The sequence below is a fragment of the Chlamydotis macqueenii genome, chromosome 19 (assembly GCF_036417535.1).
Source record: "Chlamydotis macqueenii isolate bChlMac1 chromosome 19, bChlMac1.mat, whole genome shotgun sequence".
Lineage (NCBI taxonomy): Eukaryota > Metazoa > Chordata > Aves > Otidiformes > Otididae > Chlamydotis > Chlamydotis macqueenii.
Window position 1 is genome coordinate 5835642 of NC_141574.1, and position 25864 is coordinate 5861505.

At 63.3% G+C, this 25864-nt stretch overlaps 4 protein-coding genes across 6 annotated transcripts in view; 3 read left to right on the plus strand and 1 right to left on the minus strand.

Moving 5' to 3' along the window:
* The window catches only part of SUPT6H (SPT6 homolog, histone chaperone and transcription elongation factor), a 29045-nt gene extending 23800 nt beyond the window's left edge, over nucleotides 1–5245 (minus strand). Inside the window, exons 1-2 of one of the 3 annotated variants that reach the window (XM_086762949.1) lie at nucleotides 5182–5245; nucleotides 4392–4568 (exon numbers count right to left, since the gene is read on the minus strand). The gene's annotated coding sequence lies outside the window, so the exon portion shown is untranslated. Of the gene's footprint in view, nucleotides 1–4165; nucleotides 4190–4391; nucleotides 4569–5181 lie in introns of those variants that run through there. The other 2 variants (XM_086762950.1, XM_086762953.1) reach the window with 2 other exon arrangements.
* An 82-nt stretch (nucleotides 5246–5327) lies between these two features.
* On the plus strand, nucleotides 5328–7489 carry SDF2 (stromal cell derived factor 2). Its single transcript, XM_086763379.1, has 3 exons — nucleotides 5328–5508; nucleotides 5611–5807; nucleotides 6411–7489. Exons 1-3 carry the CDS (start codon nucleotides 5328–5330, stop codon nucleotides 6696–6698), a joined length of 666 nt encoding a protein of 221 aa, XP_086619505.1. The 3' UTR covers nucleotides 6699–7489.
* A 303-nt stretch (nucleotides 7490–7792) lies between these two features.
* Nucleotides 7793–21605, plus strand: BLTP2 (bridge-like lipid transfer protein family member 2). Its single transcript, XM_086762902.1, has 39 exons — nucleotides 7793–7882; nucleotides 8573–8702; nucleotides 8931–8977; nucleotides 9233–9395; nucleotides 9474–9592; nucleotides 9977–10037; nucleotides 10252–10450; nucleotides 10600–10723; nucleotides 11096–11220; nucleotides 11306–11373; nucleotides 11474–11622; nucleotides 11876–11994; nucleotides 12206–12369; nucleotides 12503–12767; nucleotides 12879–13084; nucleotides 13250–14345; nucleotides 14559–14750; nucleotides 14845–15047; nucleotides 15129–15247; nucleotides 15321–15541; nucleotides 15678–15868; nucleotides 15954–16053; nucleotides 16128–16330; nucleotides 16677–16971; nucleotides 17097–17254; nucleotides 17377–17583; nucleotides 17700–17799; nucleotides 17994–18176; nucleotides 18461–18582; nucleotides 18661–18816; nucleotides 18903–19024; nucleotides 19102–19282; nucleotides 19362–19448; nucleotides 19552–19662; nucleotides 19749–19884; nucleotides 20081–20205; nucleotides 20547–20648; nucleotides 20756–20890; nucleotides 21053–21605. The coding sequence occupies exons 1-39, from the start codon at nucleotides 7812–7814 to the stop codon at nucleotides 21233–21235; spliced, it is 6738 nt and encodes a 2245-aa protein (XP_086619028.1). The 5' UTR covers nucleotides 7793–7811; the 3' UTR covers nucleotides 21236–21605.
* A 545-nt stretch (nucleotides 21606–22150) lies between these two features.
* Nucleotides 22151–25693, plus strand: RSKR (ribosomal protein S6 kinase related). Its single transcript, XM_086763170.1, has 12 exons — nucleotides 22151–22203; nucleotides 22299–22490; nucleotides 23163–23246; nucleotides 23334–23402; nucleotides 23558–23627; nucleotides 24344–24451; nucleotides 24543–24583; nucleotides 24678–24705; nucleotides 24797–24886; nucleotides 24971–25059; nucleotides 25141–25251; nucleotides 25351–25693. Exons 1-12 carry the CDS (start codon nucleotides 22153–22155, stop codon nucleotides 25561–25563), a joined length of 1146 nt encoding a protein of 381 aa, XP_086619296.1. The 5' UTR covers nucleotides 22151–22152; the 3' UTR covers nucleotides 25564–25693.
* Nucleotides 25694–25864: the final 171 nt, after the last annotated feature.

A 25864-nucleotide genomic window follows, 5' to 3' on the forward strand; every position in this document is an offset into this window, starting at 1 on the left:
GTGCGAGACTTCTTGTTCTGCCCCGAGATCCACACATCTGGTGCACAAACACAGTAATTTAGAGAAAAGCAGGGACTTAGTTCTCAGTTAAAGAGGAAATAAAGCCATGCAAGGCCAATCTTGGAGAATCTTTTAAGTCTTAAAATACTGATAGCTCCAAAGGAATGTTGTGGTGGTATCTTGTTAAAGACAACCCACGACCAAAACAAGGGAAAGACCTCTGCCAGATTTCAGAGACAAGAAGAAGGCAGCTCATACTCCTTGGCTGCGGATTACGTGGCTGTGGCCAACATCTACCTACAACGCTCCAGACAAGCAAGGCTACCGCTCTGCACCCAGACAGGACATCGCTGCTCTGGTCTGGTGCATGGGCACTGGGTGATCCTCCTCCTCCTCCAGAGAACACTGCACTCATGTATTTCAGCATTCCCCTCAGAAATAAACAAATTTGCTCCTGAAACAAAAGCCTCTGATGAATTGCGTAACTACAGGCAGTAGAGGAACAGAAATCGCTGTGTTTACCAGCCTGTGTACAAATATCAGGTCAACTTCACACTTTCTCACTAATGCTTCTTCTACACATACCCATCCGGGTATATTAACGTACATAAAACTGCAGGCTGAGTGGCTTTTCCTAGAGCATTTCCAAGTCTAATAACCTCATTTCTCTCCTGTCCACGATCAACACACAAGTCCAGCAAGAAAAAAAAAAAACCCTGTCAGAGCACCAGACGCAATTTTACTGTTCTCTCCAGTGAAGCATTTAACTCACAATTCCAACTTTCTTCCTCCTCACTTGTTCTATCATTTCCTGGCAATTTTAGCTCATGTCAAATCAATTTTTTTCTGGACGCAGGGGACAGCTATGACTTAGGAAACTCATCTCATTTAATGATCCAGCTGAGCAGGTTCCACACAAGCCAACCACCCACAAAACTAGGTGCTTTCAGCTCCAGTAAAATCCACCTCAGGACAGCAGGGATGTTGCTCAGCACGGCAAACGGAAGCAAGGGTAGCTATTACCAAGGAGATGTTGAATCAGATAGGGCCTAAAGGTGCCTCTCCCAACCCTCTGCTCCAGAGGCCTTCATATGAAATAAAAAAGGACAGGGAAGCAGGCAGAGACTGCAGCTAGCACAGGTGGAGGCGTGGAGGCAGAGCTCAGAGCAGCACTGCTGCCCGGCGGCAGCAGCCAGTCACACAGGGAAAGCCTCACTCGAGCACCACCGCTTGTCAGGCCTGGGGAGGGTTTAAAGAACCCAGACTGAGGAGCGTTGGGCCAGCCCGGCCATACCATGCTACAGGCCTTTCCTCGGAGCAGCACAGCAGCATCCCTGTTCCTGCAGCACTCCCAGGAGAGGGTCAGAGACGGCTGCAGCACGGGAGCAAGTACGAAATTGCACCAGAGCACCAAAAAGGCAGGGAGACGGTGCCTGATCCTGCATGCTTACCTGTACACAAGCAGACAGGCTCCTATGGGTGCTATACATACAGCTTTACCCCAAAGACACCCTACGGCCACTAGACACTGACCAAGATGGACCAAAGACAACAGCAATGCAGCCAGCAGCGCTGCGACAGCACCACGGCAGCAGCTGAGGGAAGCACGGGTGCCTCCGAATGGAGCCAGGCATCCCAAGCACTGCCTCTCTGACTGGGCAACGACACCAGAGCAGCTCAGGGCTGAGCAATTACATCACCTCTGCTTTCAACCAGGGGCGTCCGCACTTTGCTCAGCTCAAGGGCGCTATGGCAATTGTCCAGAGTCCACAAGCTCCTTTTAACCGGGACGACCCTGAGCAGATAGCTCCCTTTCTTGTCAATACCCAGACTGTAGATCGCTGATCAGGTCGGCAGGACCAGGCTGGACATCGGCCGCAGGCGCTGCGGGCTGCCTCCCTGGTTAGATGCAGCAGCGCCTTTGGAACCAGCACTGCTTTGTGATGGACCTGAGAATTGTGGAAATCAGACGTTCAAATACTGTAAAGCCCTGGCCACACACCCTGATACCTTCTGGCTGCTCAGGAGTGCAAAATGTTGCAGTGCTGGAGGCAGACACAGCTTCCCAAACCGTACGCCAGCAAAAATTAACTCATTAGGTTTAGAAACGCAAATACGCAACGAGTACCTGCAAAATATCAGCGTACATTATGGGAAAAGCTCCTGCACCTTGCCAGTTACGGTGGCACTCTGGCAGGGCAGGGACACAACCGCGTGCACGACGGTGTCAGGAATGACAGTGCCCCACAGGAGCTTCACAGCCCGAGCAGGTGTGGGGTAAGGGAAACCAGAAGCATCTCACGCTCTCCAGGCACAGGGATGCCAACTACAGCGCGAGACCTCAGCGGTGCTCGCAGAATAACCAAGGAATGTCCTCACAGCAAGATACATTTATTATTCTGCAGCCAACCTCAGGGTATCAGTGTCAACGAACAAAACAGCAAAACCAAGCGCTCACCTAGGGTACTGCGGCACGGGTGCTGAAGAGAATCAAGTCCTCACTTCTCCCTATCCTTTGTGGGAGAAACTACATCAAGGCCCTGATCCACGCTTATACTGGTTTTGTGGGGGTTTTTTTTGGGAGGGAGAGAGGGTTTGGACAGGGACTGTTGTAACCTCTGCCACTTCACGGTTCCGCTCACAGTCCACTTAAGGTCACGCAGGTCCATGGAATTACATTAGCAAAGCCGCCACTGAACAGTTTTGCTTGGTTCTCGTCTCTACACTTCAAAGAGAAAACTTAAACGGGAGAGGGCTCAGAAAGCTCTGTGAGAATAAGAAGGCTGGGAAACACAGAGCCTAAGAAAGACCAATCTATTCATTTTGTCAATTAAATGCTCATTAAATTAACTTTAGCATGGCCCAAGTACATCCACAGGAGTATGAAACTACGACAATAAATGGCTCCTTACAAAAAAACCAAAGGAACTGCAAAGGTAATGCCGCTGTTCCACCCCTGAAGCTCTCACAATGAAATCAATTTCAGTTTTCTTAAAAGAAGAAGAAAAAAAAGAAAAAAAAAATGCCAAGATTGAGCTGGAATGTGCGGATTTAACGCTAAGCACTAAGCAATGACCTGCAGGCTGCATCCCACCACAGAATTCAGCCAAGATCATATTGGTTTCTCTTAATTGCAAGCTTATGAACCTAACAAAAACATCCCCGTGAAACACTGTACGGCACTCGCACCATGACAAAATACCCTCACAAGCACCTCAGCAGCGCTGAGCTCTTCCTCAGAGCCACTTCTTGGGACAGGCAGGGATTTCTGTAGGGCCAACCTCCCCTGACACGGCACCAGCAATATGTAATTTTGTATCTAGCTTTTATAGCTGTTCTATGAATTTCTTAAGTGGGGACACCTAAACGAGACATTCCCACCCTCCTCTGTGGAAGGCGTGCAAAAGAGCACAGGGGCAAAATGATGACTGGAGACCAACGATGCTGCGACAGGGAAAGTCCAGGCAGCCAGCCACTGCAGCTCAGGAACTTCCCATACTTGCTTCGTTAGTCTGAACGCTCCGCTGTTGGTCCCACCGCCCCCGATGCTATCGGGTGGTGGAACACCCCGCAGCAGAGAGCCACAGTTTAATAGCACGTTGTGTGAAAAAGCACTTCCGCCTGTTTATTTTAGACCTGCTGCATCATAATTTCCTGTAAGAAACAGAAAATTGATGTTCCCTTCTCGCTTTCTCTGACCTGCCCATGACTTTGTGCACCTATCTCCTGTCAGCAGCCTTCTCCCCTAAGGTGAGGAAACAAAGGCTTCGCTTGCCCGGAAACCTGCTCACCCGTGCTGCTCCTGCTCCTACTTTATCCAGGAGCTGTTCCTGCTCCTACTTTATCCAGGAGCTGCTCCTGCTCCTACTTTATCCAGGAGCTGCTCCTGTTCCTGCTCCTACTTTATCCAGCGCTCCCCTTTTGAGACAGGCTAACCAGAACTGCCAGCAATATCCCAGGCACAAACTGCCAAACAATTTATGCAGCAGTGTAATGATATTTTCTGCTTTGTTCTCTGCTCCTTTAAAGGAATTCCAAAATATCCTTTTTAGGCTACGGCAGGGCGTTGAAGCGATATTTTAAAAGGAACAATTGCTGAGACACCAACAGCTCTTTCCTGAAGAGTAAAAGCTGATGTAGAGTCAACCGCTGCAGTGTTTGTTACCTTCAGTACAGCCGCTGCCGTCGTATCTCATTTACCACACCAGCACTCAGCCACTCAGTACTAACTGGTCTCTGCAACTTGGCACGGTCTGTTTAGCTATCCTAAATAATTCAGGATTAAATTTTCCTTCTCTGTATCACCATATTCAGGGGAAAAAAAAAAAAAAAAAGGCAACAGAGATGACGGTGAAATTCCACCACATCCTCACTGCGCTGTGAGCACCCACCCTTCACCCCTGCCCTTCCTTGCCCACCCTTTAGGCAGCCATTAACGCCCAAAACGGCCTTCCCAGGCCGCTGCCCCTCGGCTTTTCACGCAGGACCTTGTCAGAAGTTTGCCAAACCAAACGCAGCGCTCCGGGAATTACATCCGCGGAGCGGGGCGATGCAGACCGCCGGCGCACCTGAGGAACAAAGGTCAGATCCTTTCCCCGTTCCCCCCCAAAAAAAGCAAGGCCGGCGCTCTCCATCTCCATCACCTGGCACCTCCCAGCTTTCCCCACCGTGTCACCCACGTCCCGCAGCCCCCGGGGCCACTGCCGGTCTCCGTCACGGGGGAGCCGGGTCGCCCCGTCCCCGGGGGAGCAGCCCCCCCCCCGAGCCGCACACCCCCGCCCGGTTCACCCCGCTGCGGCACCGTCCCCAACCGGAGTCCCCCGCCCCGGGGAGGCTCCAGCCACCGCCAGCCCCACCCGCGGCCGGTAACCGGGAGCCGAGGGGCTGCCTCTCCCTTCACCCCCCGCCCCAAAACGCGGCCTAGGCCCACGCCGAGCGCCGGCGCGTCCCTACCGCCCTCACCGGGGCCCAGGCCCGGCCCAGCCCAGGAGGCCTCAGATCCCCCCCCCCCCCCCCCCGGCCTTGCCCGGCCTTGCCGTTCCCCTAGCAACGCGCCCCCCCCCCGCCCCCCGCAGCCGGTACCAGCGGGACGCAGCCCTTGCCGGCTCCCCCATCCCGGTGCCGCCGCTCGCCCCTTCCCAGCCCCTTGCGCTGTACCCGTCCCGCCCGGCGCGGCCTTACCCGAGGCGCCGAGGGAAAATGGAGGCCGCGGCGGCGGCGGCGACGAGCGATGGAGGGGAGGGGACCGGGGGGGGGGGCGGAGCAGACGAGAGGCGACCTCCGGGCGGGCGTGAGCGGCGCCACTTCCGCTTCCGGTCGGCGGCGGAATGGAGGCGGCGGGGCGGTGGCGGCGGCGGGCGCAGCCGGTTGTGGTGGCGGTGTTGGTGCTGGCGCTGGGCGCGGCGGCGAGCGGCGGCACCGGGCCCGTCACCTGCGGCTCGGTGGTGAAGCTGCTCAACGTCAGGCACAACGTTCGTCTGCACTCGCACGATGTGCGCTACGGCTCCGGTAACGGGACACCCCCCCCCCACCCCCCCCTCCATCCCCAGCCTCCCGGTAACCGGCACCGCGGCCGCCGGGCCTGAGCGCGGTTTTCTCTCCTTTCCACAGGCAGCGGGCAGCAGTCGGTGACCGGGGTGTCGGCGGCGGATGACGGGAACAGCTACTGGCGGGTGCGGGGCCGGACGGCGGCCGTCTGCGAGCGGGGCACGCCGGTGCGCTGCGGCCAGGCCATCCGCCTCACCCACCTGGGCACCGGCCGCAACCTCCACAGCCACCGCTTCGCCTCCCCGCTCTCCGGAAACCAGGTACCCGCCGGGACGCCGGTCTGACCGGGGATCCCCTCCTTGTCCCCCGGGCCCAGCCCCTTTCCCCAGGCCCAGCCTGGACCCCCTTTGTCAGCCCAGGCCCGGACGGGTCCCCTCAGTCCCTACTGGGTTCTCCCTGTCCCTCCCAGTCCAGACTGGGTCCCTCTTGTCCCCCGTGTCCCTGACAGCCCCGCCTTGTTCCCCAGTTCCTGCTGGGTCCCCTTGTCCCTAACAGTGACAGCCAGGTCCCCCGTGTCCCTACCAGCACTGCTTTGTTCCCTGGCCCCAGCCAGGTCCCCCCTTGTTCCCCACTTCAGACCAGGTCCCTCTTGCCCCCCGTGTCACTACCAACCCCACCCTGTTCCTCAGTCCATGCCAGGTCCCCCTTGTCCCTGCCAGCCCCATCTTGTTTCCCAGTCCCTTTTGGGTTTTCCCTGTCCCTACCAGCTCCCCCTTGCCCCCCAGTCCCAACCAGACCCTCCAACTCCCAACAAGCTCTCTCCTTGTCCCACAGGCTCTTCCTCTGAGCCCACCTCAACACCCCTGAGTCCTCCCCTTCTTTCATCCCAGCCCCCAAATAAGCTTTTTTTCCCCCCCCCGCAGGAGGTGAGCGCGTTCGGGGAGGCTGGCGAGGGCGATTACCTGGACGACTGGACGGTGGTGTGCAGCGGGACCTACTGGGTGCGGAACGACGAGGTGCGCTTCCAGCACACCTCCACCGACGTCTTCCTCTCGGTGACGGGGGAGCAGTACGGGCGGCCCATCCACGGGCAGAAGGAGGTGCACGGCATGGCTGCCTCCAGCCAGAACAACTACTGGAAGGTGATGGAGGGCATCTTCATGCAGCCCAGCGAGGTCTTCAAAGCGGAGCAGTACCACGCGGAGTTGTGACGGACAGACGGACTGACGCCGAGCCTCTGTGCGCTGCCCTGCGGCGTTTGGGGCCGCTCGACCCAGGGGACGGCCCTTGTCCCCGCCTGGGTCTGACACACTCCAGAACACGGAGCCCCAGATCCAACACGAAGCAGATCCCAATGTCCTGAGTTTGATGTGGAGCAGATCCCGCTGTCCCAAATCTGGCACAAGGCAGATCCCAATGTCCAGACCTGACCCAAAGCAGAGCCTAGCATCCGAGATCCAACGTGAAGCAGGTCCTCACGTCCTAAATCCAGCCCGAAGCAGATCCGAAGCAGGTCCTCATGTCCTAAATCCAGCCCAAAGCAGATCCTAAAGTCCAGACTTGACCCAAAGCAGAGCCCAGCTTGTGAGATCCAACATGAAGCAGGTGCCCATGTCCCAAATCCAGCACAAAGCCCAGCCCAGTGTCCAGACCTGACCCAAAGCAGAGCCTGACATCCAAGATCCTGCACAAAGCAGGTCCCCGTGTCCTAAATCCAGCCCAAAGCAGATCCTAACGCCCAGACCTGACCCAAAGCCGAGCCCAGCATCCGACACCCAGCGTGACGCAGCTCCCCATGTCCTAAAGCCAAGCCCACCGTCCGAAACGGATCCTGACACCCAGACCTGACCCAGAGCACGTTCCCAAACTCCCCCACCCTTCCCTTGTGCTCCCTCCGGGGACCACCCCCTCCCCCAAAAGACCGTTGCCCCCCGGGTGCTGCACCCCATTATCCCCCCTCTGTACCCCACACCGCCCTGGGCCCATAAAAGAGCTAAATCCCCCCGGGAGTCGTGTGGCTGTTTGTGCTGGAGGGGTGTCGGGGACGAGCGGGGCTGGGGGTGCCCGCCCGCGCCCCCCCCTAAAATTAACAATCCCGGTGCCAGCCCCGGCGGGGCGCTGCCGCTGCCGTTCACTCCGGGAAAGCGCCGCTCGGCCCCGCCGCTCGGCCCCGCCCCCTCCCAGCCGCCACTCCGGGTGCGCGGGCGGTCGGCCCCACGGACGCCGGGGCCGGGGCCGGGGCCGGGGCCGGGGCCGGGGCCGGGGCCGGGGCCGGGGCCGGGGCGGGAGGGGGGGGTCACACACAGACACAAACCGGGGCCGCCATGCTGCCGCCGCTGCCCGCCGCGCTGCTCGGCCTCGTCGTCGTCGCGCTGCTCGCCGGGCTGCTGGCGCGGTCAGGGCCTGCGGGGGGTGGGGTGTCACGGGTGGGAGGGGCTTGGTGTGGGGTGGCAGGGGGTTTTGGGGGGCCCGTGGGGGGTGGCAGGGCTGGCTGGGGTAGTGGCAGGGGCGGAGGGGGCTGCCGGGGGTGTGGGGAGGGCCCACGGGGCTGGGGTGAGGTGTTGGGGGTGCTGGGGGGGGGCGGGGGGGGCAGCAGGGGGTAAGGGGGACAAAGAGGACTTGGGGGGGGTGGCAGGAGTTTGGGGTGGCTGGCAGGGTTGGGGGAGAGGCGTAGGGGGAGCCTACAGGGGTTTAGGGGGCTCCTAGGGCTGTGGGGAGCAGTGTTTGGGGTTGTGGGGGTTTGGAAGGGCCCACGGGGCTGAGTCGGGGGGTGTCAGGGGTTTGGGGGGTTACGGGAGCGCGGGGTAGCACACGGCGGGGGTGTGAGGCGGCAGGGGGGTGTGGGGGTGAAAGGGGGCCCTCAGGGATGGCAGGGGGGTGTCAGGGCTTGCAGGGTCTCTGCCCCAGCTTGGGGGACCTGTGGCGGCAGGGCTGGGCGCTGGGAGCTCCCCTCCAGCTGTGGGATCCAGCTGTGGGATCCAGCTGTGGGATCCAGCTGTGGGTGCTGGAGCCAGCGTTCGAAGGGCAAAGAGGGTCCCCAGCCCGAGTGGGGACGCTGATCCTGGCTTTGTGCCTGTTCCGGCAGGTGGCTGGCGTGCCGCCTGGCCGTCACCTGGTGCCGGCAGAAGCTTCAGGCGGAGCTGAAGATCGGCTCCTTCGGCTTCTTCTGGGCCCAGAACATCAGCCTCAAGTTCCAGCGGGAGCAGCAGACCGTGGTGGGTACCCCCGGGCGAGGGGAGGTCGCGGGCAGGCCGGCTGCGGTCACTTTCAGGCTGGCAGCAGGTTGTGCTGATGCCAGGCCCTTCCTCCCACGGCCAAACATGGGGTTTTTGGGTGCCCCCCGCATGCTGCCAGGCATCGGGAGCGGGCTGGGAACGTCAGAATGAGCGTCACGAGGCAGATTCAGGTCGTTTATTCTCTGACTTACCTGTGCGTTCTTGCAGGAGATCGACAACGTCTGGATCTCCAGTAAACTGAGCCGGGAGCTGCCGTACGTACCCCTGCCCCAGCTCCCTCCCTGCTCTCTTTGCGGGGGTCTGTCTCATCCCCAACCCCACTGACCACCTTTCTGCAGTGCCCGTTTCCCCACGACCTGCTCTATGTGGGAGTGACTCACTCTTCTGTGGGGTGGCAGGGTCTTGCAGATGCTCTTGTGCATCCCCAGGGTGGGAGGCATCCCTGGCAATGGGGCCGGTTGTGCCTTTCGTGAGCTGTTGTAAGAGTTGCTCCTACTGTTTTTCCGCAGGCGCTACTTTGAGCTGTGTTTTGGCGAGGTGCGAATCCGCACAGATCTTCAGAAGGGCTCTGGGTTCCAGCAGTCTGTCCCGGAGGCTCCCAGAGAAGCCAATGGAAATGAAAACAGAACTGACCTGACTCTTAAACCCTCCCTGCTGAGGCTCCTTAGCCAGGTGAGGCACGGGCTCGGCGAGAGGCTGTTGCAGGCTGTGCTGCTGTCGGACATCCCTCACAGTGGCACCTTTCCCCAGCTCTTTTCCGTCCACATGGACTCCATTAACGTCATGGTTCTGCACGTGGCCACCTCGGAGTCTCTCTGGCACGTCCAGGCCAGCAAGACCCGTCTCCTCCTGAATGGCGACGGGAACAGGTAACGCTGTGCTTGCACCCCGCTCTGCTTCTCCCACCTGGCCCTGGGTCTCACCAGGGCTGAGAGGCTCCCCCAACCCCAAACAGGCTCCCTGTTTTCTCACCTTGCCCCTTTGTGCTCAGCAGCGTCCCGTGTCACTTGTGGTGTGACACATTAACCTTCTCTGAGGCTGGCTTCGTCCCATTTTCCTTCATGGGAAGCTAGAGTCGTGTGTTTCCCAAATTATTAGTTGCTGCTCTGTGCACGGAGTTAGGGTGTGCTCTACTTTTGGGAGAACTTGGAGCAGGCACTTGGGGTCCTTGTGTCCCACAGCAAAGGGAGGGCAGGGTCACGGTTGGGAGGCAGCAGGGCCTGCAGCCTCCGTCTGTTCTCCGCTCTCCCCAGCCTGACCTGCGAGGTGAGCCTGACAAAGGTGAACAGCAAAGTGCTCCGGAGCAGCCAGCTGGTGAGTGCTGGGGAAGGGACAAATTCAATCGTCAGGCCTGGGCACTGGCTCAGGGACACCCCGAGGATCTGGAATACCCTGGCCTCGCTGGGCCACGCTGCGAGGCACGTGCAAGGCTCTGGGCTCCGTGCTGTGCCCAGCACTTTGCCTCCAGCGTGCATCGGCAGGGAGCTGGGTGACTCCCTGCGCACTCCCTGCCCCTGTCCCCGTACAGGATGACACCTGCCTGGCAGAGCTGGCCCTGGCGCTCTCCCTCTCGCTGGAGATCAGCAGCAAGCGGCGGCTGGTGGGCGTCAGGTTGCGGGTCCGGACCCTGCAGGCAGAGCTGCACGAAGGGCTTTTCTGCAGCCCACTGCTGCACCGCATCGCTGCCGGGGCCCAGCGCAGCCCAGCGAGGGAACAGCCCAGCCCAGGTCAGGGGTGGGGACAGGGACAAGCAGGGGCTGGCAGCCCCCACACGCACTGGAGCCAGAGGGATTTGGCTGTACCATCGCTCCCTCCAGCTGCAGGGCATGGTGATCTGGGCAAGAGCCTTCCCGTGACTTTGTGTGTCCCTCCCCAGGCCCAGAGGAGCCCCCAAAATCCCCATCTCTGCTGAGCAGGGACACGCTGCAGCTTGTCCCCAGGAGGGTGGAGGTGAAGCTGGAGAACACCAGCACGGTGCTGTCTATGAACAGCCAGAAGAGGTAAGGAGGCAGGTGGAGGGGGAGGCTGTCCTAGCCCCAGTTAGCACTGGGGACACAGACCTGGGGACAGCTGTGCCATTCCCTGCTCTGCCAGACCGCAGAGATCGCATCTTAGAGCCTACCACAGTGGGAAGGACTGAGCTTGGCTTGGGGCCGGGCTCCTTGGGGAGGAGGAAGGCACGTGAGCTGGTCCTTCAGTAGGACAGCCTGGTAGGCTCCTCTGCTGATGGGATGAGAGCGCTGGGCTGGGCTGCAGCTGGGCACTGGCTGGTGTCTTTGTGCCAGGAGCTGGTCAGCTGGGGATGAGGGATGGGGAGATGGAGGACATGACAGTGCAGTTCCCTTCTGGCAGTGACTCCCTGCTTCTTACAGGCACCTCACCTGGAGCCTGAAGCTGCTGCAGTTTCTATATCAGCGTGAAGAGGAGCAGATCCCGCTGCGCAACTTCACACCCACCTCAGACCTGGACCAAATGAGTGTAGACCTCCAGCTGGAGGGCAAGTAGCCAGGAGAGCGCCTGCGGGACAGGTCTGCCGTCGCTGCCCTCCGCCACCCCTCACTCCTGCTCCTCTCTCTCCCTAGATGGCCTTCTCCTGTCCCAGAGCCGCCAGCGCATCGTGTGCCTCAACTCCCTGAAGACCAGCGTGCAGGTGAGTGAGCGCTGGGCATGCTCCTGTCCCCCGGGGGTGGCTGATTTGGCTCCTAGCATGAGGGGGTTTTTTTTGCCACCTGGCCCTCTCCCTGCTCTAGGTCACAGCCATTGACCTCTCAGCTGCTGTGCTGCTGAACACCTGCATCATCCACTACCGCCACCAAGAATTTTCGCACTGGCTGGGCCTGTTGGCACAGGAGTACGGGTGCCGGGCGGTGCCTGTCCCCAGCCAAGGGCACAAGGGAAGGTAAACTCAGCCTCAGCGCAGCTGCTGGTGTCGCAGCTTGTTTCCTCTTGCCTGCCGCGCTCTGGCAGGGTGCCCGCGCACCCAGCACCTTCTTTGCCCTGTGCACGGCCTGTGGGACGGGGAGGCTGGTACGGAGGGTGGCAGGGGGTCGGGGGGGCCTCTGCAGAGAGGGTGTCCCTCCTGGCCTGCTCCCTGCCAGGCTCCGTGGCACGCAGCGCCCCAGTAACAGCCTATCCCTGCTTGTCCCGTGCAGGAGTTATCCCCAAATCATAGCGCCCATCATCCTATGTGCCTCGCTGTCCAACGTCAATGTGTCAGTGCAGCTGGGGGACACGCCACCCTTCGCCTTGGGCTTCAACTCCATCTCTGCAGGTATGGGCTGGCAGCTGGGCTCTTCTTGGGGGTTGGTGGCTCTTCCAGAGAGGCACTAGGATGGGACTGGGGAGAGCCGTGCCACCTCTGTGCTTGCCTTTGTGTCTGGCCAGGGGCTGCGGACCCCTGCCTGGTTGTGTCTGTGTTTGGGGGCAGCTGAGCAGGCAGCAGCGAGCCCTGCCCGCGCCCACCCCCTCCTCTCTGCCCGCAGACTACCAGCACCTGCGGCCACAGAGCATGCACCAGCGAGCGGTGCTGGCCGTGGACCACCTCTGCTGGCGCGTGGGCAACGACTCGCACATCCAGCGTGCCTCGCACCCCCCCAACATGCACGTGTGGGGAGAAGCCCTCATTCTTGACTCCTTCAACCTGCAGGTGAGTGGCAGGGCAAGGGGTGGCTCTTGATAGGTGGGCTGCCCATCTGCAACTCCATGCAGGCATCACAGGGACTCGTGGTGGCATGGGGACATCCTGCGATCTGAGACCTATTGTCCTGTTTGTCTTACAGGGCAGCTACAACCAGCCCCTGGGCATGTCCAGCGCCCAGTCGGACACGCTCTTCCTGGACTGCACCATCCGGGGGCTGCAAGTGGAGTCGTCGGACACCTGCACCGAGTGCCTGGCCAGGGTCCTGCCCCTGTTCTGCCCGCGGCCCAGTGGAGCTGAGCTTGCCAAGCAGCAGCCCTCTGCCTCGAGCGAGCCCTGGGGGCTGCTCTGGAAGGTGGATCTGAAGGTGGAGGACGTGAATCTTTTCACACTCTCAGCCCTGGTGGGTAAGTAGCATCCAGGGTGATCCAGGATGGCTGTCCTGGAGCAGCAGAGGAACCTGGCGTGTTGTGGTGCGCCTCCTCTGTGCCTCCAGCCCTGACGTGCAATCTCTGTAGGTGCCTTGGAGCTGCGGCTGGACACGCTGACCGTCCTGGGGAGCGCCGAGAGCTGCACAGTCAGCGTCCAGGGCATGGTGCTGGCCTTGGTAAAGAGCATCACGGAGAAGATGCAGCCGTGCTGCAAAGCTCCTGCCATCCCCAACCCGGTGGCCAACCTCTCCATGCTCTCTGTCACCTACCACAGCAGCATCCGCTCCCTGGAGGTTGGTGTGGGCCTCGGGTCTCTGCTTTGCCCTGTACTGATGAGACTGGGGTGGATGGGGCAGGGGGAGGATTGGTTGGCACCAAAAGGTGCTGGAGAGGAGGATGGGGCTGGGCTGTGCTGTAGCCAGCGGTGATTTGGTGCCTGCTCGCTCCCTCCGCTGTAGGTGCAGTGCGGCGAGGGGCTGGCAGTGCTATGGAGCCCTCCCGACCACATGCACTTGTACCATCACACCCTGGCCACCCTGCAGTGCCACGAAGCCTTGCGGAGCGCCCTCGGCCACGGGACGCCTCCCGCCCTGCCCCGAGGCAGCCCAGCGTCCCACCCAGTCACCCCTGCTGAGGGACCAGGGCCCCTCCAGCCAGATGGGACCCCTCCCAAAAGACTCCTGTCCCTGTCACTGGAGCTGAGCTCTGCCAAGCTCACAGGCTTTGTCTCGGAGACCAACTACATCAGCCTGGCTGCTGAACGGACCTCTGTGAGCTGGCACGGCGGTGCCCTGCACGGCTACTGCCCTGAGCTGGCCGCTGGCTTTGACGGACACAGCATCTTCAGCTTCAAGGAGGTGGAGGTGAAGCTGCTGCCAGAGCTGGAGGAGGTCATCTTGCACCGCTGCGCCTTCCCCACCCTGCGCACCCTCCGCAACCGCGGCTGGGCCTTCTCTTTTGCCAGCGTGACCATTGAGTTCCCCTACCAGTACGACTTCTCCCGCACGCTGGATGCTGCTGTGGGAGTGCAGAAATGGCTGAAAGGTCTGCACCGGCGCGGGCGCCCTGCTAGCACGGCGCTGCCCCCCGACCTCCTGCTCAAAGTGACACACTTCTCCTGGGTCTTCCTGGACGACGTCTTTGAGGTCAAGTTGCGAGACAACTACGAGCTGATGAAGGACGAGAGCAAGGAGAGCGCCAAGCGGCTGCAGCTGCTGGACGCCAAGGTGGCGGCGCTGCGCAAGCAGCACGGTGAGCTGCTGCCTGCTCGCAAGATCGAGGAGCTTTATGCCTCGCTGGAGAAGAAGAACATTGAGATCTACATCCAGCGCTCGCGGCGCCTCTATGCCAACACACCCATGCGGAGGGCCCTCCTCACCTGGACCCTGGCCCACCTGGAGCTGGTGGCCATGGCCGATGAGTCCTTCCACGGCACGGAGCGTGTGTTGGAGCAGATGAGGGACATAGATGGTGTCAGCCCGTTCCCCCCGGAGGGTCTGGAGATGGTTACCCAGTGGTGCCGCATGATGAAGGGCAGAGTTGGCAGCTTCTTTGGTGAGTTGCTTTGTGTGAAGAGGGTGCCCTCGGAGAACAGCGTGGTGGCTGCATGGCCTGGGCTCCCAGGCAGGGGAAATGATTTTTGAAGGTTCAAGGGAGTGGGAAGGGAGCAGAGATGTGACAGGACAGCGGCTCCTGCCGTGGCCCAAAGCGGGGGACTGGGGCAGCGTCCCTTTGCTGCGCTATGTCAGCGCTTCTTCTGCCCCGCAGTGCGGATCCGTGACTACCCTCGCTACCTCTTTGAGATCCGGAACTGGCAGCTCTCGGGCCGGCTGATAGGAGCCGAGCAGTGCGGCCAGGCCTGCTCCCGGCGCCGCCAGGTCCTGAAGCTGGGGCTGCCCTGGGGAGATGCGACAGTGGAGAGGAACATGCCGCCCTTGAAGTTCTACCACGACTTCCACTGTAAGAGCTGGAGCGGCAAGGGGGGCTCTGTGCTGGGGTGGGGACGCGGCTCCGTGGGACGTGCAAAGGGCTGAGCCAACCTCTGTGTCCCCAGCTGAGATCTCTCAATACACCATTGTGTGGGGGCCCTGCTGGGATCCAGCCTGGACCCTGATCGGCCAGTGTGTGGATCTCCTCACCAAGCCGTCGGAGGACCCCAGCGCCCCATTGCCCTGGTGGGACAAGAGCCGCCTTCTCTTCCACGGGGACTGGCACATGGACATCGAACAGGCCAACCTGCACCAGCTGGCCACCGAGGTGGGTGGTACTGGGATGTGGGGAGCAAACCGTGGCGTGGGGCCAGCTCACACCTGCCTCTCCCCACCCTTGTCCTTGCAGGACCCCTACAACACCACGGAGAACATGCACTGGGAGTGGAGCCACCTCTCTTTCCACTGGAAGCCTGGGCAGTTTGTCTTCAAGGGCAGCCTGGACATCAACGTCCGGACGGCCTCCAAGTGAGTGTGGGCGCGGGAGCGCGAGGGCTGCCACTGAGCTGGGTGGGTAACTGGGGTCTCTTTCCCTATCCAGGTACGACGACTGCTGCTTCCTGCACCTGCCCGACCTGTGCATGACGCTGGATTTGCAGTGGCTGTGCCACGGGAACCCCCACGACCACCACGGCGTGGTGCTGCGCTCCCCTGAGTTCCTGCCCGAGGTGCCGGTGGGGCAGCAGTACGATTCCTACTGTGCCTTCCGCTCCGAGAACCTCAACTTCTCCATCCGGATGGATCTGACGCGACCCAGTGAGGGTGAGTGACAGCATCCCCGAGGATCCCAAGCGAGATGGGGCAGGACACCGTGGTTTTAGCGATCCTTCTTGGTCCTGGGTTGGCTGCTGCCGTGTCCTCGTCCCCCGATGCTGGCTGACAGCGAGTGTCTTCTCAGAGCACTCCCAGCCCCGGATCCTGCTCTACAGCAGCACCCTCCGCTGGATGCAGAACTTCTGGGCCACGTGGACCAGCGTGACGCGCCCCATCTGCCGCGGGAAGCTCTTCAACAACATGAAACCCAGTAAGAAGAAGCTGGGGCAGCATTACAAGCAGCTGTCCTATACTGCACTCTTCCCTCGGCTGCAGGCAAGTCCTGGGAGTGGGGGTCCGGTGTTCCGCCTGCGTTCTGCCTGTGCTGGGCTCTCAGCCCCTGCTGTCTGCTCCCTCGCAGGTGCACTACTGGGCCTCCTTTGCCCAGCAGCGGGGGATCCAGGTGGAGTGCTGCCAGGGCCACATCTTCACTCGTGGCACCCAGCGGCTCATCCCGCAAGGTGAGTGAGGGCCCTTGTTGGCAGCGTTTTCAGGAAGGGCAGGGCCCCGGCTGACCCCTCTCCCTGTCCCCCAGCCGGCACGGTGATGCGGCGCCTCATTTCGGAGTGGAGCATCACGCAGATGGTGAGCGACCTGAGCCAGGTCACCGTGCACCTCATGGCCTCCACTTGCGATGAAAATGCCGACCACCGACTCGACACCCTGGTGAAGAAAACCCATCTCCTGAGCCTCTCCTCCCTCACCTACCAGCGGCACAGCAACCGCACGGCTGAGGAGGTACCGCCGCAAACACACGGGGCACGGCAGGTGTAACCCAGCACACGCTGCCCTGATGGCGTCCCCCTGGGACAAGGGGACCTTGGTGTTTGGGTGCAATGGGGGAGGGATTTGGCTGGAGAGGAGACAGACCTGCAGGGCCTCTGATCTCCAGAGTGCTTGGCCAAAGGGATGCCTTGTTCCAGCCACAGCACCCCTGCTGAGGGTTCCGGGGTGGTCCCCCAGGCTCTGGCCCTCAGGCCGTGCCTTTGGGGACTGGCAGGGCTCCCAGCCCCTGTGCGTGAGGTCCGTGGGCAGGGGCTGGAGGCGGCTTTGCCGTGCTGAGGCTCTGACCCTCTGTGCCCAGGAGCTGCCCCTGCGGGACGGGGACGATGGTTTCCACACACACCAGCTGCACTTGGTGGACCTGCGGGCGTCCTGGACCACCACCAACCGGGACATTGCCTTCGGCCTCTACGACGGCTACAAGAAAGCGGCGGTGCTCAAGCGCAACCTGTCCACCGAGGCCCTGAAGGGGCTGAAGATTGACACGCAGCTGCAAGCCAAGAAGCTGAAGCGGGGTCAACTCTCTGCTCACTCCGTCCCTGCCAGGGTGACCGCTCCCATCACCAGCGGCCGTCCTGAGAGAGCGTCCTCGGGGGGTGAGCACGGCAGGGGAAACCCACAGCCAGCAACGTGCATGCTAGCCCAAAGCCACACCTGCCTTCACCCTGTCACCCCCCACCAGCCCCCTGCAGCCTCGCACCGACCCTTTCTCCTTCCCCAGGGGCCTACATGCTGCAGAAGCTCATTGAGGAGACGGACAAGTTCGTGGTCTTCACAGAGGAGGAATCAGGGGCTAGCGAGCAGCTGTGCGGCATCGCCGCCTGCCAAACCGACGACATCTACAACCGCAACTGCCTCATCGAGCTGGTCAACTGCCAGGTACCTGCCCTCGGCCAGCCTGCCTGTCCCCACGCTCTCTGCTCGCCACGCTTTGCTGGGAGAGGGGCTGTGCCTGCCCCAGAAGGGCTCGTCTGACCCTCAGGGTCTCTCCCCGCTCGCAGATGGTGCTGCGTGGCGCGGAGACGGAAGGCTGCGTGATTGTGTCCGCCGCGAAGGCTCAACTGCTGCAGTGCCAGCACCATCCCGCCTGGTACGGGGACACGCTGAAGCAGAAGACGTCCTGGACCTGCTTGCTAGATGGCATGCAGTACTTCGCCACGACGGAGAGCGGCCCCACCGAGAGGGAGCACGGGCAGCTCTGGCTGGAGGTGAGCGGCTGCAGGGGCTGTGATGGGTGAGCTGTGTGGGGGCAGGCAATGCTGTCAGTGCCCTGGCCGAGGCAGGGAGAGCAGGGACAGCCAGCAGTGCCTCCTTTCCTCTCCAGGTGAAAAATATCGAGGAGCATCGGCAACGGAGCCTAGACTCTGTGCAGGAGCTGATGGAGAGCGGGCAGGCGGTGGGGGGCATGGTCAGCACCACCACAGGTACTGCCCGCCGAGCTGGCTGCGTGCCTCCCCCAAAACCGCTTGCGTATAACCCCGGGGCTGGTGAAGCTGAGAGCGCCTGGCCTGTCACCAGACAGCTCCAGGAGCTGGCTGATGCTCTCAGCCCTGTGCCCTGGGGTCCCCAGCATGCTGGGACATGGCACTCTGACCCTGGTCCCCTTGCCTGTCCCCAGACTGGAACCAGCCCTCAGAAACCCAGCAGACCCAGCAGGTGCAGAGGATCATCTCTCGCTGCAGCTGCCGCATGTACTACATCAGTTACAGCCATGACATTGACCCCGAGCTGGCCACGCAGATAAAGCCCCCTGAGACTCCTGCCAACCAGGAAAAGGAGGATCTGCTGAAGAAGCAGGAAGGTGGGTACCTCCAGGCACTTGGGGTAGAGCTCTGGGCTGACCCACAGGTGCCAGCTAAGTCCAGGGATGGTCTGTCTTGGGCCCGCCGAGATCAGAAGGGTGCATACAGGAGAGGTCCCCAGCCACGTGGTCGTGCACCAGATGACGCTGGACCTGCTGTAGCTGCTGAGCCAGTGTGACCACCTTGGCTTATTCCCCATTGCTCTCCATCTCTGGCTGGTCCCTGCATCTGGCCCGTTTCTGGCTGTGCTGAGGCCCCGTGTGTCCTTTGTGTGTCACTGCAGGAGCTGTGGACACATTCACACTGATCCACCACGACCTGGAGATCTCCACCAACCCCGCGCAGTATGCCATGATCCTTGACATAGTCAACAACCTGCTGCTGCACGTGGAGCCCAAACGCAAGGTACCCACGAGGCTTCAGGTCACCGTGTCGCTCGCTGCGCCCAAGGCAGTCCTGACCTTCCCCCGTCCCTGTGTCCAGGAGCACAGCGAGAAGAAACAGCGGGTGCGCTTCCAGCTGGAAATCTCCAGCAACCCCGAGGAGCAGCGCAGCAGTATCCTGCACCTGCAAGAGGCCGTGAGGCAGCACGTCGCCCAGATCCGGCAGCTGGAGAAGCAGATGTACTCCAACGTGAAGGTGAGACTGCGTCCTGATGGGGCCTGGCTCCCTGGGGTCGGTCCCTGCTCCGGGCTGGAGGGTGCTGAGGGTTGTCTGTCCTTCAGTCCCTGCAGGACGACAGCAAAAACGAGAGCCTGCTTGACCTCAACCACAGGCTGCAGCAGCAGCTGAGCCAGGAGAAAGCTGACCTGCAGCTGGAGAGTGAGGAGCTGAACATACTGATCAGGTATCTCTGGCTTCCCCAGCACTGTGTCTCCCCTGCTCCAGGGCTCTCACATCCCAGCACTCCCCTCTCCCGTGTAGATGCTTCAAGGACTTCCAGCTGCAGCGAGCCAACAAGATGGAGCTGCGAAAGCAGCCGGAAGACGTGAGCGTGGCGCGGCGGACTGAGTTTTACTTCGCCCAGGCACGCTGGCGCCTGACCGAGGAGGACGGGCAGCTGGGCATAGCCGAGCTGGAGCTCCAGCGCTTCCTCTACAGCAAGGTACCAAGCCGGCTGGTGGCACCCGCAGCCTCCGAGCTGGGGCCCGGGCCATGGGTGGCTGACTGGTCTGCGTGCGCAGGTCAACAAGTCTGACGACACGGCCGAGCATCTGCTGGAACTGGGCTGGGTCACGATGAACAACCTCCTGCCCAACGCTGTGTACAAGGCAAGCGGCAGCCTGGGGGAGCAGCCCTGCACCTTGAGGACCCACGGGTGACCTGGCCAGGGTGGCCTGTCCTCACCCCAGCCACCAATCCTCTTCCCTGAAGGTGGTGCTGCGTCCCCAGAGCTCCTGCCAGTCCGGCCGGCAGCTGGCACTGAGGATCTTCAGCAAGGTCCGGCCGCCCGTGGGAGGCATCTCCATCAAGGAGCACTTCGAGGTGCCAGCGCCGGGCAGGGAGGTGGCAGGGTCCCCCTGGGGCGCAGGCGGCGCGTGCCCGGCTCTGACGTGCCTCTCTCCCTGCAGGTGAACGTGGTACCCCTCACCATCCAGCTCACCCACCAGTTCTTCCACAGGATGATGGGTTTCTTCTTCCCCGGCCGCAACATGGAGGAGGAGGAGGTGGGGGATGAGGAAGACAAGTCCAAGCTGGTGACGACAGGTGAGAGGCTCGTGGTCACCGAGCAGCTCTGGCTGTGTGTCCAGGATATGTTTGTGGGCTGCTGCAGGTGGGCCACGCGTCAAGGAACAGGGATTTGTGGTCTCCCCTGTGGGCAGGGAGATGTTGGGGAGGAATCTGGGTGGTGGCTGGCCCCTACCCGGACACCAGCCACCACCTCCTGCCCTGTTTGTCCCAGGGATCCCCGTGGTGAAGCCACGGCAGCTGATCGTGGCCGATGACTCGCTGGGCCCGGGGAAGGGAGTCGCTCAGGGACTGAATCGGACGTCGGGGGTCAGAAGATCATTCCGAAAAGCACCCGAGGTACCCGCTGCTGCCTTGAGCGGGGAGTGTGGCTCCTGCTGTGGAGCTGGTCTGTTTTCCCTCGGCTGCGGGGCTGGGCAGCGAAGTCCTCCCCCTGCCTGCCTGTCCCTTTTTTTCCTGCTCCCTCTCACCATGAGGGTTTACATCCTTTTCAACCAAGCACCTGCACGCTTGACGTGATCCCTGCAGCATCTCATTTTCCTAACCTTGTGCCAGAGCAGCTCTCACCTCTCCCCGATGAAGCAATGCCATGGCCTAGTGCCCGGCTGTCCCTTTCCCGCTGGTTCCTGGCTGTGTCCCCTCTCCTTCCCTTCTGCTCACGGCTCCTGCTCTGTCCCCAGCATCCCGTGGATGACATCGACAAGATGAAGGAGCGCGCGGCCATGAACAACTCCTTCATCTACATCAAGATCCCGCAGGTGCCGCTCTGCGTCAGCTACAAGGTGCGGAGCCGGCGGGACAGGGTGTGTTGGGGAGGGGGCACGGCCCCTCCGTCTGGGGGGTGGCCTGGGGCATCATCCCCACGCTGCCTGGCACCCCTGTCACCCAGGGTGAGAAGAACAGCGTGGACTGGGGCGACCTGAACCTGGTGCTGCCGTGCCTGGAGTACCACAACAACACCTGGACGTGGCTGGACTTTGCCATGGCGGTGAAGAGGGACAGCCGCAAGGCCTTGGTGGCACAGGTACGTGGGACCCCACACCGCGGGTGCCTCCTTCCCGTGCGCGGGGAGGGGCTCAGAGCTGCCCTGCCCAGGATGGAGGCGATAACCCTGTGGCAGGGGGCACGTTCTCCGAGGGGCCTGGGTGCAGCCGTGGGGTGCTGAGCCTCCTAAATCCCGGGGCAGGTGATCAAAGAGAAGCTACGGCTGAAGCCGGCGGCCGGCGCGGAAGCCCGGGGAAAGCTGGAGAACAAATCGGACGGGACCATCCAGCAGCAGGAGGAGGACGAGAAGGCACGTCTGCTCATCGGGCTGAGCGTGGGCGACAAGAACCCCAGCAAGAAGTCGATCTTCGGCAGGCGCAAATGACGGCAGCACCCGGCTGGCCGGGAAGGGACTGGGGTGCCCCGTGCTCCCCCCGCCGGAGGGGCACCCCTATGGCGGAGGGGGCCACGCCGCTGTGCGCGGTGATGCCTGAGGTGGAGGTTCGCCACGCGCAGGCCCTCGGCAGCCCTGCCGCTGCGGGGCAGGGGTGCGGCAGCACGGGGATGTGGGGTGCAGCGTGCTCCGGGGCCGCTTTGTGGGGTGTAGCCCCCACCCCAGTGCCAAGGGCTCCCGTGAGCTTCCCCCCTCCCTGCTGTGCGGGTGCTGGGCCCGGCCCGGTGAAGCAGCAGGATCGCTCCAGGCTGGGAGAAAGGGAAACGGGAGAGAGTTTAAATAAAGAGTTTTTAATTTGGAACAGTCTCGGGCCAGAGGCTCGTTATTTGCCTCCCTGTTCACACCGCAGTGCCTGCCTCAGCACCATACCCCCCTCTCAGCTCGGCAGCACCCCACCCGCTGTGGCTTCACCCCCTGCCCTGCTCGGGGCACCCACTTTGGGGGCTGGGGGCTCCTTTACAGCGTCTGCGTCCCCCCCCCCCCCGCCCCGGCTCAGCCCTTGCGCTTGCCCCTCTCTGTTCTCCTCCCTTGGTGCTCGGGGCTCAGTGGGGGCTGCAGGGACCCCCGGGGCAGGGGGGCTGCGGCAAGTGGGGTGCAAAAGGAGGATGAGTGGTTGAAGGAGGATCCCCAAATAGTGCGAGGGGGATTCCCGGGGAACGTGCCCCGCCCAGAAGCAGAGGGGGGGGAGATCGGTCACGGGTGGGTGTCCTGGGGTGGGGCAAAGGGGGAGCTCTGGTGCCCGGTCCTGGGGCGGGGGGTGGTCGCACCCGGGCGGGGCGGGGCGGGGCGGGGCGGCGGGGTTATGTAAAGCGACCGGATTACCGGGGCTCGGGCCGGGCGGCGCCGCGATGGGAGCAACGAGCAGCGGCCCCAGCCCGGCCCCGGTGCGGCCCCCCCAGGTGCGTGCGGTGGCCCCGGGGGTCCCCTGTGTCGTCCCCCTCCCGACCCCCGGGGTCCCCCCCCGCGCTGACGCTGCCCCTCCCCGGGTCCGCAGGGCCGCGCCGTGGGGTCGTGGGTGCGGGCGCTGCTGGGTCGCTCCGGACCGGTACCGGTACCGGGGCTCGCCCTGGTCCCGCGGGGCCCCGCCGAGGAGCCGCCGCTGCCCGGGTGGCCGCTGCCGCAGCTCGTCTCGCTTTTCCTGCCGGAGTTCCCCGTCCGCCCCTCCGCCCGCCAGCAGCAGCTTAAGGTGCCGTCCTGGGGTGTCCCCCCCATCCTCTTACCGGGGTCCCGGTGCATCCTAAAGGGGTCCCCGACAGTCCCACCGTGGCACCCGCACGTCCCTCCCCGGGACACCCTAACGGGTCCCCTCGCACCCCGGGCCAGGTCCCTTGCCGGTCCTGCCGAGGTCCCCCAGCACCCCGAGCATCCTCCCGCGGTCCCCGAGCCGTCCGTGCACCCCCGCCATCACCCACCGGCTTCTCCTCGCACGCCGTACCGGGGTCTCTGCGCATCTTATCGCGGTCCTCGGCTGTCCCACCGGGTCCCTTTTTACCCCCCTCCGGGTCCCTGTGCCCCATGTCAAGTCCCTCTGCACCCTACCGGGGTCCCTCTGCACCCTACCGGGGTCCTCGTGCGTCCTACCGGGGTCTCTCTGCATCCTACCGGGGTCCCGTGCATCCTGCCAGCATCCACAACAGCCGTGCTGGGGTCCCTGTGTCCCTGTCCCCCAGTCCCCGTGTCCCCCATACCGGGTCCCTATGTGTCCCACCGGGGTCCCTACGCACCCTGTGAGGTCCCCGTGTGACCCCACCACCTGCCTTGAGTGCCCTGTGCCACCCCACGCAGGATGCTGCCCCTCGCCCCACCCTGAGCACCCCAAGCCCGTCCCCGAGGGGTGCTCATGCCCTGCTCCCCCCAGATCCTGGGCTTCGTGGCCAAAGGCTCCTTCGGCACCATCCTCAAAGTGCTGGACTGCGGGAGGGAAAAGGTCTGCGCCGTGAAGGTGGGTGCTGCCCCTGGGGCCCGTGGGTGCCCCCCCCCCACCCCCAGCCCCCTCCCTACCAGCCCCTCATCCCCCCCTCACCCCCAGGTCGTGCCCAAAGTGGAGGTCCTGCGCCGCGACACCCTCAAGCAGTGCAAGGAAGAAGTCAGCATCCAGGTTCGGGGGGTCCAGGGGGGATCACAGCCCATGGCGGGGGGTTGGGGTGGCCGTGGGGCTGGCAGGAGGCTGCTGGGGCTGCAGGGGCGAGGTCCCCGGCCCCCCCACGCCCCCAGCCCGGGGGGCCGCTCACCCTCTCTGCTTTGTGTCCCCAGAGACAGGTCAGGCACCCGTTTGTCCACGGGCTGGGGGACAGCTGGCAGGGCCAGCGCCACCTCTTCATCAGTGAGTGACCATCTGCCCGCCGCCTCGCCCTGGCCTCCCCCCTGCCCACGCACGTGTCCCCGCTGCCTGCACACGTGTCCCCGCACACGCACACGCTCCCCCCCGCGCCGTGACGCCCGCTGCCCTGCGGGGATCCAGGCGCTCAGCTGCCAGCTCCCACCCACGGGGACGCGGGGATGAGGACAAGCTGCAGCAGGGCAGGGGCCGGCGCGGGGGTCAAGGAGGCTCCCCAGGTCCTGGTGGCCCTGATGGCCGTGCCACCCTGGTGCCCGTGTAGTTTGCATGTTTCCAGTGCCTGCGTGACCCTGGGGACGATGTCGCTCTGGCACTCGTGCGGCCACGATGCCTGTGCCACCGTGGAGCTCGTGTGGCCTTGGTGCTTGCGTATCCCCAGTGCCGGTGTCAGCGAGGCACGCGGCCCCAGTGCCTACGTGCTCCCGTGCCATGCCCGCATCACCTCAGCATGGGATCCCAGTGCCCATGGGATGCTCGTGCCACCTCGGTGCTGGCGTGGTCCCAGCGCTCGTGCCACCCGGCTGTCCTTATCGCCCCAGCGCTTGCATCGCCTCGGTGCATGGCCCTGGTGCCCGCGGTGCCCCGGCGCACGGCCCTGATGACCCACCTGGACCCCTCCCCGCACCCATGCCACCGCGGAGCCCGCGCAGCCCGGCTCTGCGGGGCAGCCCATCGGTAAGGCGCCTCGCCCGTCCCGGCAGTGTGCACCTACTGCAGCACCGGAGACCTGCACGCGCTGTGGCGTGCCGCCGGGCGCTTCGCCGAGGCCACCGTCCGCCTCTTCGCCGCCGAGCTGGTGTTGGTGCTGGGTGAGTGGCCTGCCAGGTGCCACTGTGGGTGGCAGCGGGCACCATGCCGGGAGGGGACCCGGCTGCTCTGACAGCTCTGTCTTCTCCCCAGTGTATCTCCACGATCTGGGCATCGTGCACAGAGACGTCAAGGTGGGTGGCAGCGGGGGGGACGGAGGATGGGGTGGGGGGGTGTCTCTGAACTCCTTGGCATGGAGAGGCCACCCCAGCACTCGTCTTGTTTCAGATGGAGAACATCCTCCTGGATGAGAGAGGTAAGAGTCTGGTGGCCCTGGCGTGGGCCCATCCCACCCGCAGGGACGCTCCATCCACCGGGACACCCTGTCTGTGGGTCTTGCCCCACAGGACACCTCAAGCTCACTGACTTCGGGCTCTCCCGGCACCTGCGGTGGGGCGAGCGAGCCCACACCATCTGCGGCACCCTGCAGTACATGGGTAAGGGGGTGGCAGGGGGCTGCAGTGAGGGGCATGGCTCTGCCCCCTGTCCCCCCCCAGGTGCTCACCCCCTCATCCCCGCAGCCCCAGAGGTGCTGAGTGGGGGTCCCTACAGCCATGCAGCTGACTGGTGGTCCCTGGGAGTCCTGCTCTTCGCCCTGGCCAGCGGGGAGGTGAGAACCGGGGAGGTGGCAGTGGTGGGGGGGGATAGGGGCACCTCATGGACCACCTAAATCCGCTTCCTGCCCCCCCAGTTCCCTGTGGCACCGGCAGAGGACCACGTGGCCATGCTGGAGCGCGTCAAGCAGAGCAGCTACGAGAGCCCGCCTGCGCTCAGCCCTGCATTGGCCCGGCTGCTTGCCGAGGTAGCCTTCCCTTTGCACTCGGATTTTGGGGGTCCCCACTGGCCCCCCAGGCTGGATGCTGGGCTCCCCCGCTGCTCACCGTCCTCCCTCCATCCCCAGCTGCTGTGCCACAACCCCCTGCGCCGCCTGCGCTACCTCCACCACTTCCAGGGCCACCCCTTCTTCCACGGGGTGGCCTTCGACGCCGACCTACTGCAGAAGGACCCAGTGGCAGTGGCCGTGGCCCGAAGCCCCCCCGAACAACCCCCACCCGACCCCGCCGCCTTCGCTGACTTCGACTGCGACCTCACCGCCCTCCCGGGCCGGCTGTAGCCAGGCTGAGCCACCGCGGCTGGGACCCCCAGCATCACTCAGGGACATCCCCCACCCCGGCCGTGGGTCGGACCCTGCTGGGCCGGGTCCCCCTTCCCCCGACGTTGTACCCCTCCCCGCGGGAGCAATAAACCCGAGAGCCGTGGGCACCACCGTGGGTCCTGCCCTGACGATGGGGGGCGCGGGGCTGGACCCCTCCTGCCCTCGCACAGGGGTCTGGGGGGCCGTGGGGGGCTGGTTCCCCCGGGAAAGGGGCTGGGGAGGCCCCGGGATCCGAGGCGAGCTGGGCCCGTTCCCCCCC